The sequence below is a fragment of the Bison bison genome, unplaced genomic scaffold, assembly GCF_000754665.1.
Source record: "Bison bison bison isolate TAMUID 2011002044 unplaced genomic scaffold, Bison_UMD1.0 scf7180017864072, whole genome shotgun sequence".
Lineage (NCBI taxonomy): Eukaryota > Metazoa > Chordata > Mammalia > Artiodactyla > Bovidae > Bison > Bison bison.
The window spans coordinates 12,053,833-12,065,397 of record NW_011494644.1 but is presented as its reverse complement, the minus strand read 5'-3'; the positions used below and the strand labels follow the sequence as shown (position 1 = coordinate 12,065,397).

General features: G+C 53.1%; 2 protein-coding genes across 4 annotated transcripts in view; one reads left to right on the top strand and one right to left on the bottom strand.

The window, feature by feature from the left end:
• Positions 1-2,169, top strand: part of PRSS8 (protease, serine, 8) — a 5,274-nt gene extending 3,105 nt beyond the window's left edge. For all 3 annotated transcript variants that reach the window (XM_010837361.1, XM_010837360.1, XM_010837362.1), the window contains 3 exons: positions 239-510; positions 598-764; positions 897-2,169. In XM_010837361.1, coding sequence (XP_010835663.1) covers positions 239-510; positions 598-764; positions 897-1,220 — 763 coding nt within the window. In that variant the 3' untranslated portion in view covers positions 1,221-2,169. The remainder of the gene's footprint in view (positions 1-238; positions 511-597; positions 765-896) is intronic.
• Positions 2,132-11,565, bottom strand: part of KAT8 (K(lysine) acetyltransferase 8) — an 11,260-nt gene continuing 1,826 nt past the window's right edge. The window contains exons 2-11 of the mRNA XM_010837363.1: positions 10,320-10,394; positions 10,070-10,245; positions 6,283-6,336; positions 6,019-6,183; positions 5,197-5,286; positions 3,364-3,504; positions 3,170-3,263; positions 2,932-3,082; positions 2,655-2,809; positions 2,132-2,304 (exon numbers count right to left, since the gene is read on the bottom strand). Of these exons, the coding sequence (XP_010835665.1) occupies positions 2,240-2,304; positions 2,655-2,809; positions 2,932-3,082; positions 3,170-3,263; positions 3,364-3,504; positions 5,197-5,286; positions 6,019-6,183; positions 6,283-6,336; positions 10,070-10,245; positions 10,320-10,394 (1,166 nt within the window). The 3' untranslated portion in view covers positions 2,132-2,239. The remainder of the gene's footprint in view (positions 2,305-2,654; positions 2,810-2,931; positions 3,083-3,169; positions 3,264-3,363; positions 3,505-5,196; positions 5,287-6,018; positions 6,184-6,282; positions 6,337-10,069; positions 10,246-10,319; positions 10,395-11,565) is intronic.

The following is an 11,565-nucleotide window of genomic DNA, read 5'->3' as shown; positions in this document are numbered from 1 at the left end:
CTTCCCAAGGTACCCATGGGGTGGGGGGCAGGATGGGGAAGTGGGGCGGGGGTCAAGATTCAAGGATCAATGTAGGTCAGAGACTGGGGGTTCTTGCGTTGGATCTAGGGGGTATCAATAAAACCTGTTAAGGATCTGTTAGGAGTGAAGGCCAGAGGTCACACGTCATAGGATAAAACTAGGATGCACAGTGGGACCCAAAAGGTCAGCTGCTCTGCCTTCACCCCTCTGCCTGCAGTGACAACAAGATAGAAGATTACGAGGTCAAGCTGGGCGCCCACCAGCTGGATTACTTCAGCACTGACACCCAGGTCCGCGGGGTGGCCCAGGTCATTTCCCACGAGAAATATTCCCACGAGGGCTCCATGGGGGACATTGCGCTCCTCCAGCTCAGCAGCTCCGTCACCTTCTCCCGCTACATCCGGCCCATCTGCCTCCCCGCAGCCAACGCCTCCTTCCCCAACGGCCTCCAGTGCGTTGTCACTGGCTGGGGCCACGTTGCCCCCTCAGGTGAGGGACAGGGCTGACGTCTAGAGACGCAGAGGGGAGCTGACTCAGGCTAGAAGACCCTGGGTAAGCATCTTTCGCCCCCCACAGTGAGCCTCCAGAACCCCCGGCCACTGCAGCAACTTGAGGTACCGCTGATCAGTCGTGAGACCTGTAACTGCCTGTACAATATCAATGCCAAGCCCGGGGAGCCCCACGTAATCGACCAGGATATGCTGTGTGCTGGCTACGTGAACGGGAGCAAGGACGCCTGCCAGGTAAATGCAGGGGGTCTGGGTGAGTGGGGGAGACGGGTGTGTCTTGGGAGATGAGGGCTTGAGAGGGCTTGGCCTGGATGGTTGGAGGCCTGGGGTCCTGTCCTGACAACTGTTGTGTGATTTTCTTCTCAGGGTGACTCTGGGGGCCCACTTTCCTGCCCAGTGGCAGGCCGCTGGTACCTGGCAGGCATCGTAAGCTGGGGTGATGCCTGTGGGGCCCCTAACAGGCCCGGTGTTTATACCCTGACCTCCGTTTATGCCTCCTGGATTCACTACAAAGTGGCGGAGCTCCAGCCTAAGGTGGTGCCCCAAATGGAGGAGTCCCAGCCCGATGGCCACCTCTGCAGCCACTACAAGGGTTTCAACTCTGCCCCAGCACAGGGCTTGGTGGGACCCATCCTTCTGCTGCCACTTGGCCTGACCCTGGGCCTCCTCCGCCCACTGCACGAGGACTGAGCTACTCACTCCTGGGAGCTGCTTTGCTTCTGAGACCTCCACATCACACCCAAGGACGGATGCTGTTCCCGTGTTAGGCCCCACCCGGGACACTCTGGGCCCGGGGCCTGACTTGAGTCACTCCCTCCTCCCAGGACCCTGTGGGAGTTCAAGGCACCATCCTGAACTCTGAGCCCACTCTTCTGGATTGTTCTTTGGGACGGTAACCTCCACTCCAGGAGTTTATTGCCTGTGGTACTGGCTAGAACCTCTGGTCACTTCCATCTGCTGTCCACAAGCCTATCTGCTGGGCTCCTATGGAGCCCCCAAGGACCCTCTGCTACGAAAATGGGCCCTGGCTCCCCACCCATTTCTAGAAGACTGGCCAGCTGATGGCTACTGAAGAAGGACTGGCTCAGCACCTCACCTGCTCTGTCTGATGAGCCCCATCACTTCACCTTCTTCCTGTCTTCTGGGCCAGGGCTGCCTCTGAAGTGTGTAAGTCACTTAGTCATGTCCGACTCTTTGCAGCCCCATGGACTGTAGCCCGTCAGGTTCCTCTGTCCATGGGATTCCCCAGGCAAGAACACGGGAGTGAGTGGCCATTTCCCTTCTCCAGGGGATCTTCCTGACCCAGGAATCAACCCTGATCTCCTGCATTGCAGGTGGATTCTTTACCATCTGAGCCACCAGGGAAGCCTGGGGCTGCCTCTGGGCAGCAGGTTTTCAAGGATAAAAAAGGCCCAAGTCTTGCCTCATTGGCTGCCATGCCCCCCTTGAGCCCTGACTCCTGGACTCCGGAGGACTGAGCCCCCACCGGAACTGGGCTCCAACATGCATCTGGGGTGGGGGGTCAGAAGGAGTAAAATGTTCTGAGCACAACTGGCTATGTGTATGTTTGTGACATGAAATGAATGAAGCCCATCAGCTGTGGGACACTGGCAGCACTTACTTTATTAAAAAAAGGATGACACACGTCTGTACATATTTACAGGCTGGGGGCAAGGAGGCATGGGTCCAGGAGCAGAGGCGCAGGCCGCTCACTTCTTGGAGAGTTTGACTTGCTTGTGCTTGGGGGGTGCCCACTTGAGGCAGACGGAGTCCACTGCAGGGAGAAAAGACAGATGAGAGGCAGGACGGCCCCCACCCCGCTCCCCTGACTGGGCCAGTCACCCCAGCTGCTCTGCCCTGGGCCCAGGCCAGGTTTCACCTGCAGATGGGAACAAGGGCAGACTGATTCCTGGGGTGGGGGTAGGGGTGGAGAGGGAAGTCCAGGAATGAGTGGCCTGCCTCAGGCTTGGTCCTGGGAGCTGGTCAGACTGGTTTGGGATCAGGTGACAGCAAAAAGGAGGCCTTGGCTCCTGGAGGTCCTTACACCTATACCCCACCACTCACTCACACACACACACACACACACACACACACACACACCCCTAGGGCAGCCCCTTTACCCACCTGTGATGGGTGGTTTCTTATACTGAGCGCTTTTGAGGTGTTCCTCCACTAGCTTGGGTGTGACACAGATCACGTGCTGGCCCTTCCAGTACTTGACCATGTTGAGGGACTGGAGGGTGCTGATGATGTCATTCTGAGTGATGCTCGTCATCTGGCTACACAAACAGATTAGAGCAGATGCTGGAGAGAGGTCTACTTGAGGGATTTGGCTGGGAGGGGCCAAGGAGAGGGGATCACTGGCAGTCAGAGGAGAGTCCTTCCCTATGGGAGGACTTACCTAAGGTCCTTGATGGACAGGGTGCCCCGGAAGTCTCGCAAGATCTCCAGCAGGACCCAGGACCAGTAGCTGCGGTAGCTGAGCTTGCCCAGGTCAGACAGTGGCTTCTCTGGGGAGCCGACCGTGCTCTCCAGCTTCGAGAGCTCATAGCCTGGAGGTGGTGGAAACGAGGAAACTGAGGACCCACCCTACCCTGGCACCCCTCATCACTGTCGCCCTTCCTGCAGGAACCACTCACTGAAAGCAATGAGGAACTTCCCGTAGCCACGGCGCTGGTAGGGGGGCAGCGTCAGGATACAGGCCACGTTGTTCCCATCTGGGGACTCCTTCTCCTGCAGGGGTGGGTGGTCAGGGTCTCTGGGGAGACTCAGCCCCTACTCGGGTTCATCCACCCCCCGCCCCCCACCTCCCTCAACCCGGGCTTCCCAGCACCTTTGAGAAGTAGCCGACGATGTGGGCCCCCTGCCTGTCCACCTCCGTCAAGATGTAAAAGACGAACGGCTCCACATCAAAGTATAGTGTCTTATGGTCCAGGAAGAGCTTGGCCAGCAGACATAGGTTCTGACAGTAAATCTGAGGGGTGGGGGTGGGTGGAAGCAGGCTCAGCGGCAGGCAGAACGCCTCCACCTAGCTCCATCAAGGTCTGGGCAGGTACTATCACTCTGCCTGTTCCAAGTGCCAGGCTCCAGAGAGTAGCCAGTGCTAGCCCGGTGAGAAGTGGGAGCCTCACCAGAACGGCCGTGTTTAGCATTGCAAGGAGTCTTAGAGTCAATTTCTAATGGACAGGGAAATGGAAAATTAGATAGGTACAAGCACTCAAGGAGGTCACAGCAGAGTCGGGCTAATCACGGCTACTGCTGCTGAGCACTCAAGAGGAGTTTGATCTTTAGAGACACAGACTCTTCTATTTCAGCTCAGGAAACAGGCTCAGAGGAGACAGTGGCTCGCCCAAGGTCCCCCACCTGCTGAGCGCCAGGGCAGGACTCAAGCTGGTGTGTGAGTTCTGTCTGCTCACAGCCGTGCCCTCAGACCTAGCACATGGCGAAGGGTGAACCTGGGGGGTTGGTAAATGTCTGCAGATGAACAACCCTTGAGCCTGACTCCACAGCCCAAACTATCTACCCCATCGGATGTGCCAGGCCAGAGACCAATGTCAGGAGGGCCAGTGGGACCTTGAGGTTGGCTGCATGGCAGACATCAAGGACACCTTTTACCACCACTCTCACCTGACCCGACAGCTGTGTGAGCCCCGCACCATTGACCCATTTTGCTTAGGAGGAAACTGAGGATCTGTAAGGGTGAGGGACTGCCTGAGGCCTCAAAGCTGTACAGGGTGGAGCTGAAAGAACACCCACGTCTCTGCTCTGTCTCTTTCTGCCCCTCCAACCCCAACCCCCACCCCACTGATGTTCAGGAAGGCAGAACAGGGGGCTCACGTGAGGCTATTTAGCAAGCTATTCATCACAAGGCTGGCAAAAGCCCGTGTTTACTAAGTTCCTGCTCAATTCCAAGAACTGGGCTAAGTACTTGACTTTGCTGTTTCATTTATTCCATTAACAAGTCTCGTAGGTAAATATTAGCATGACTCCTGTCTTAAAGAGCAGAAAACAGGAACAGAAGACCTTAAGCAACTTGTCCAAGGTCAGCAAGGAAGTGACAGGGCGATTTGAAGCCCGGAACCACTCAGAAGCCAGCCCCCTGCATCTTACACTCTGCTGCCCTTGCACGGGAACCGGGGACCCTCGGCGAGACCCTCCTAGACTGAGCAGGCAAAGGCCAAGCTGTCCACGAAAGCAAAGCACGCCCCAGGGACCAGACACCGCCCCACTGAAGTCCTTCAGGAACAAGGAACTTGGCGTCAGAGCCACAGAGCTCTCGGGCAGGAAACCGCACACAGAGCAGTTCCCACCCAGGAAAAACAAACACCATTTCTTCAGGCAGAAAGAAAATGCAGGTTTGAACGATACCCTGAGGCCAGACAATCTACACTCTGGGTTCCAGAAGCACCTGAGCCTAAGCCACCCCCAGCTACCCCCTCAGAAGCCAAATCCCTCAGGGACAGAAGGGAAACCCAGAAGCTGAGGGTAAGTAAGCACCATAGGCAGCTTACTTTGCACAGAACACACGCTGGGTGCCAGGCTAAGCACAAGCCCGCAGGCCGCTTCTCATGCTAAGGCTGGCCTCTGTCCTTTATCGATGGTGAGGATCATCAGGAAGTGCCTAGCACGTCCCCCATTTCCATGGTAACTCTACCCAAGGGCTCACCTTGTGGTCTTTGCCATCCACTTCATACACAGAGATGTTGCTCTTGCGGTAGATCTCCTTTCCTGGGGGTTGCCGCCACTGGCACTGGCCCTGGGTGGGGGGTGAGAGAGGGGAGGCACAGATGTGGGGTCCCGAGGTTCCCCGCTGGGCACCCCATCCCCCACCCCGTGTGGCTGACAGCAGGCCTCCGCTTCTCTCCACTTCCCCAGTTGGAGACCCTGGGGATCCACCCTTCACCTGTATCAAGTAACTCACCCAACCATCTAAGGAGATGAATCCTTTTACAGATGGAGAAACTGAGGCACAGTAACAGGCCAGGTAACTGGCATGAACATCACACAGCAGGCTAATTACAAGTCCAGTTCAGCCTGGCTCTGGAGGGCCAGCAGCCAGGACAAGGTTGTTTCCTAAACCATACACATCTGCCTAAAAATCCACCCTGTGGGAAACACCACCATGCCAGCCAGGTGGCTCCTGTGTGTGGCCAAGCATTCCAACAGTCCAGGAGTCGTGGTCCCATGGCTCGGGGCTGTGCTGACTTCCTCTTTTGCACAGAGGAACCTGGCACTGGACTGGCCTTGCTAAATATGTGGTGAGGGCCAGGGACCCCAGAAAGCCCCCATTCCACAGAAGAGGAACCTGAGGTCTGGGGAGGCTCCAGCCAAGGCAGAGTCAGGCCTGGAAGCCAGGTCTCTCCACCCGGGCCAGCTTTTCCTTGGATCTACAGCTGTGGGCCTGTCTCTCCTTCCCCTGGCCACTCTTTCAGGCAGCCCTAGCCTCAACAACCACGCCCTGCGTGCACCAGACCCAGCCCAGCCTCACCAAGTGGAAGCGGTAGCTCTTCTCGTATTTCATATACTTGAGACAGTATTCGCAGAGCCAGAGCTTGGGCTGTTTCCCATAGTCTTCAGGGAATGGGGAGAAGTACCAGGCGTCGATTTCATAGTTCCCAATGTGGATCTTGTCCACGTACTTCACCTTGGTAATCTGTGGGCGAGGTGGGAGTGGAGGGAAGGTGGGCTTGGTCGGGGCAAGAGGAGCAACAGGGAAGGGGCAGCTCCGCTTAGGATCCCTCCCCGTACTTACCGCCTCATGTTCCTTCTCCAAGGCTGCTGTTGTGGGATCCATCTCTGCATAGGTCTGAGTGAGAAACAGCAGTGGATGGAGATGAATAGAAGGGGTCAGGCCACCTCTTCCGTTTTCCAGACCCCATCCCTTAAACTACAATAACTGGAAATCGAGCAAGCTTATTTTACCTGGTTTCGGAGCTGGCTGGTCCAAGTCCCTCTCCCATCTGCCCACCCACCCACCTACCCATCCCAGAGCCCCCTGATGCTCAAATCTGGACTATTTGCCTAATGAACAGGGCTAGGATCAAAAGGTCTGGCTTGACTCCTTAGGTTGCTAAGAGCTTCGGTGTTTCCAATCGGATCAATCCAGTTCTGCCATAGTTGTTAGGAGACAGAGGAAATAACAGGTCTGGTCTTCTGCGCTCGTATCAGGAACCGGTAGGGACACCCCAGTGTGCCTGGACCTCCTTCCTGCACATGGGACGGCTCCAGAGGCCCCTCCCACAGGCACAGCGGGCCCCAGGTGTCCAGAAAGGAATTTGGCCTTTCCTCCTGCAAACCTGTTCATCCTCCTGGGTTCCTCAACTCACTGGGAAGCATCACCCTTGGGCCAATTGCCCCAGACCAATAATGAGCCTGCTCACAAGGCTCCTCCTCCTCGCTCAGCCTGGCATTCAAATAATGGCCACGTCCTGTCAGTGCTACCTCTTTGTCATCTCTGGAATTGGTTCCTTCTGCCCCACCCCGAATAGCCACTGCCACCATGTCAGGTCTGGACAGCTGCTGACAAGGCCTGGGGATTCCCAGCCCTCTGTCTCAGCTCAACCCTGCTCTGCTGTTGACAGTCCTGTTTCTGGTCTTCACGCCTTTGCGCATGCAGTTCCTCCCAGCCTCCATGTCGTTCCCTCTTCTACAGCTGCCAGAAAACGCTTACTCAGCCTGGTACCGAGCATGAGCCAGGCGAGTGCCTGACGGGGCAGAGCGTGGCGAGTGATCACGTGTCATTGTTTTTACTGTGCTCTTTCTGTCTTTGAAGGCCCAGCACCCTTCCCAACCCTATCCAGGAGGCCTGACTGGATTCTTCTGAGCCAGAATACATTCCTTCCCAGGTCAGGAATGCCTTGCTCAACAACAGTACCCACCGTCTCCCCCATCTTGGTTTCCCTATTTTCCAAGTCTTTGGAAGGCAGGGATATAACTCACGTGGCAATCATAGCCTGCCCAGGTTCTAGGCCAGAGGCTGCAAAGGGAACCAAGGCCAGCCTGACAAGTGACCCAGGAAAGCCTGGGACCTACACCAGAGAAGACGGCAGCCTTGCCTTGTGGTTCAGAAGGGAGACAGGGGCCAGTGTCTTACCCAGAGCCCTTTCTACCAAGCACTTGGCCGGATGGCCTCATTTAACCCTTTGGCAATGTGGAGACACAATATTCTTACTTCTGCTTTACAGAGAAGTAAACAGGGAGAAATGAGGTCATTCGCCCTTGGGGACTAGCCAGCTGCCATTTGTTCCAAGTACCAAGTGCTCACATCATAGACATTACTCAGCATGAGCCTGAGATGGGAGTGCTCACTATCCACACCGCACAGAAGAAACTGAGGCATGGAGAAGTGGGCTCACAGAACCGGGACCAAGCAGAGTGGGGCATGGGCCTCCGGTCTGTCCAACACCAAAGCTAAACCCCTGCAAAGATGAGGCAAGGGAGCTTTTCCTCCTCATGTGCCTCTTTAAAACACATCTCCCAATTCACAAATCAGTCCTCTTCTGCAAATGGGTTAAAGAACTACAAAAACACTACTTTTCAATAAATGCTGTAATTTATTTAGAATTAAACATTAATGAGGCCCTGGAGAACCTTGCTAATCGTTAACTCACTGATTATTCATTCTTTGGTTAACTTGCTGATTATTCATTCTTTGAGTAATTTGCTGGTTATTCACTCTTTGACCACCACTGGTCCACGGTCATCCACCATGCTGACTGCCAGCTTAGAAAGACATCTTTGAGGCTTAATTTACCAAGGCAACCTGGCTGGGGAGCTGAGCAAACCTTAGACTGTGATGTGGGATAAAGTAGCCTCTAGCCACAAGCAGCTACTTAGATTTAAGTTCATTACATTCAAAATAAAATTCAATTCTCAGTACATTTCAAGTACTCAATAGCCACAAGTGGGTAGTGGCTACTGTATCAGACAACACAGATATAGCACATTTCCATTTCCATCACAGGATGTTCAGTAGGACAGTGCTGCCTTAGATGGTGCTTTAGAGACATCTTTCGGGTTTTCTTCTCGCCACATGGCTTGCGGAATCTTAGTTCCCCGACCAGGGGCTGAATCTGGGCCATGGCAGTGAAGACGCCGAGTCCTAACCACTGGACCACCAGGAATCCCCGGTGAGAGATCTTTCTCATTCAAAGCATTTAAAAATAATTTTTTTTTTTTTTAAATGACAGCACTGTTAACCAGTTGGCAGTCTGTGTATACACCCATGTATATTTATATGTGAAATAAGAACTTCTCAACTTACCTTTATTAAAGGACAATATACTGATAGTTTGTACTTTATCTTAGTTATTCCATTTTTTAAATTTAAATGACCACAACCCACTGAACTCATCTTGCTATCTACTAATAGCTGTGCCCCACAGTCTGCAAACCATTGCTGCAAAACCCACAATGAGTGCTCAGGATGCAATTGCTGGGTGAAAATACCAAAAATTTGGGTTCCTTAAGAGCTTCATAAAGCCTCTTCTAATCTGCACACTCCATTTCACAAATCAAGAAACTGAGGCTCAAAATGGGAGAAAAGAAACCCTCCAGGGGCAGGCTGGCTTCAAGAAAAGAACCCAAATTTTGCTTCTATTTTTTTTAGCCCAGAGGCATGAGAGATCTTAGTTCCCCAACCAGGGATTGAACTCACACCCCCTGCATTGGAAGGACAGAGTCTTAACCACTGGACCACTAGGGAAGTCCCCAAATCCAAGCTTTGGAAATAAATGGCAGGAGTTTTTAGGATATTTCCAAGTCAGGGCTAAGGGCTTGTGCCCCAAGTAGAACAATCCAATTGGCAAATCTAATTCCTGACTGGGTTCCTAAAACTACCTGCACCTCCCTTATAAACTGGGGATATAAAGTTTACCTCACAGAGTTGCTGTGAAATTTCAATGAGATCATGTTCTAGAATACTTTGCCTAATACTGTGGCTCACAAGCCAATAAATGTGCCATTATTACTCTAATTTCAGCCCACCCTTTTATATACTAGCTGTGTGACCTTAGGCAAGTTACTTAACCTCTCTGAGTCTGCTTCCTGCTTTCCTCAAAAAGAATTAATTAGCTCTGTGGCATTAAGTTGTTACAGAGGACCTGATGAGCTTATCCAGGCACAGCACTCAGCACAAGGGTTGGCAATTGCAAGTACCCCTAAATCACTTATTCTCTTCCTTCCCTCGGAACTTGCAGGTCTGTTTGTCAATGTGGCACAGCCAAGAGGGGCATAAAAGCTGCAAGAGGCCTGAGTTCCAGTCCCAGCTGTGTCAGTTCCTTGCCACAAGACTACAGCCAAGCTCTCACCCTCTCTGAGCCTCAGTTTTCTCGTCTGTGAAGAATACCTGGGAAGAGGTAGATAGTCCCCCATATACTGCAGGAGCTTAAGCAATGGAAGCTGCTGTGGGTGTGGCACCAGGACCCAGGTTAGTCAGAGAGGATGCTGAGCCTCCTGGGGCCCTGGGGAAGGGGAGGGACCCAGGGAAGGGGAGGGACCCGGGGAAGGGGAGGGCACTGGGGAAGGGAAGGGATCCGGACCTTCTGCACGTGGTTGATCTCATCATGCTTGCGTTTTTGGTTTCGAGTGATCTTGCGCTCCGGCTGCTCGGCCAGCTCGCTCAGGTACTTCTCTGAGTTCTTCTGCACAGCATCTTTCACTGTTTTGGTCAGCGCCAGCCGGTTCTTGTCGACCCATTCATCCAATCGCCGGTTAACTGTGAGGATGGGTCATGAAGGTGCTGCCCTTTAGCGTTCTCCCCCAACCCCGCACCCGGACCTGATTACTCACAGCCCACGTAGTGTACATAGAATTCCTCTCGGCCTTCTTGATCGTTCACTCGAGACTGGATCACTTCAGCAGAATCTGTGAAGGGAAAAGGGTAGGATCACTGAGAAAGAAAACGGGGCTGGAATGAGTGACAGAGGAGCAGGTTGCTAGATTCCGAAGCTAACCTCATCTGCTCACCTCTGCCACTCCCTTCAATCACTGTCTTGAGGTGGGCCAGATTGGGGCTCTTATTCTTATACTAGAGACAAGGAAACTGAGGCTTACCTATTTGAAAAGTAGGTATGCTCACTATTTGAAAAGTAATAAGCACATTTAACCGAATTCAAGTCTGGCTCCAAATTCAAGGTCTGTATTACTATACTCAGTCATTCACTTGTTCAGAAGTCATGAGAGCTAGTTGTGGACTCAAACAGCCCCACTTCCTAGCTATATTTAACTGAACAAGTTATTTTGGCTTTCTGAGCCTCAGCGCTTCCATGTGTAAATAAGGATAACAGCGCCCCCCTCAAATGGTAATAAGCTTTCAGTACAGCACCCAATGGCGGACCATTCAACAAATGAGTAAGGCAACCACTGCAAGTCTGGCCCTGAGCTGGGCTGCTGCTGGGTACAGAAGATACACTGATGAATCATGAGCGGTCCTGCCCTCCAGAAGTTCACACTTTGATAGAAGACAGACAATGACAACACAATGGTACATATACCGTAGCTCAGGTATGAAGAAAATGTTGCAGAAATATACAGAAGGGAACGACTCACTCTGCCTGAAGGGAGTCAAGAGTGACATCACAGGGGATATGATGCTAAAAGGATGAGTGGGGCTAGCCAGCAGTAAAAGGCATATGGTCTTAAGAGCGTGGTCTGGTCCGTCAATGGCCTTTGCTAGGGGTGCTAAAAAACAGAGAGGTGACAAAGACGAAGGCCATTCTAACGTATTTGGGGGTTATTCTGGAAATGACGCAAAAAAATAGAAGGGAGGGGAAGCTCGTTTTTGTGTTCCGGGAGGTCTTCTCCGCTGGCGGCTGTAGGGGATGGATAAGAAGGGGAAGTCACAGACACAAGGGAGACCAGTGAGGAAGCAGGTTAACAAAAAAAGGGAATGAAGCCTAAGACTGGGCAAGGAAGTGGAATGGGGGCTCTAAAACACAGAAGGAAGACTGGCTAAAGCCCAGGCTGTGGGGATTGTAGGCGGCGCCGGGGCAAGTCCAAAAGACCGTGTTCTACCCCCTCAGGCCCCGCCCCGCCC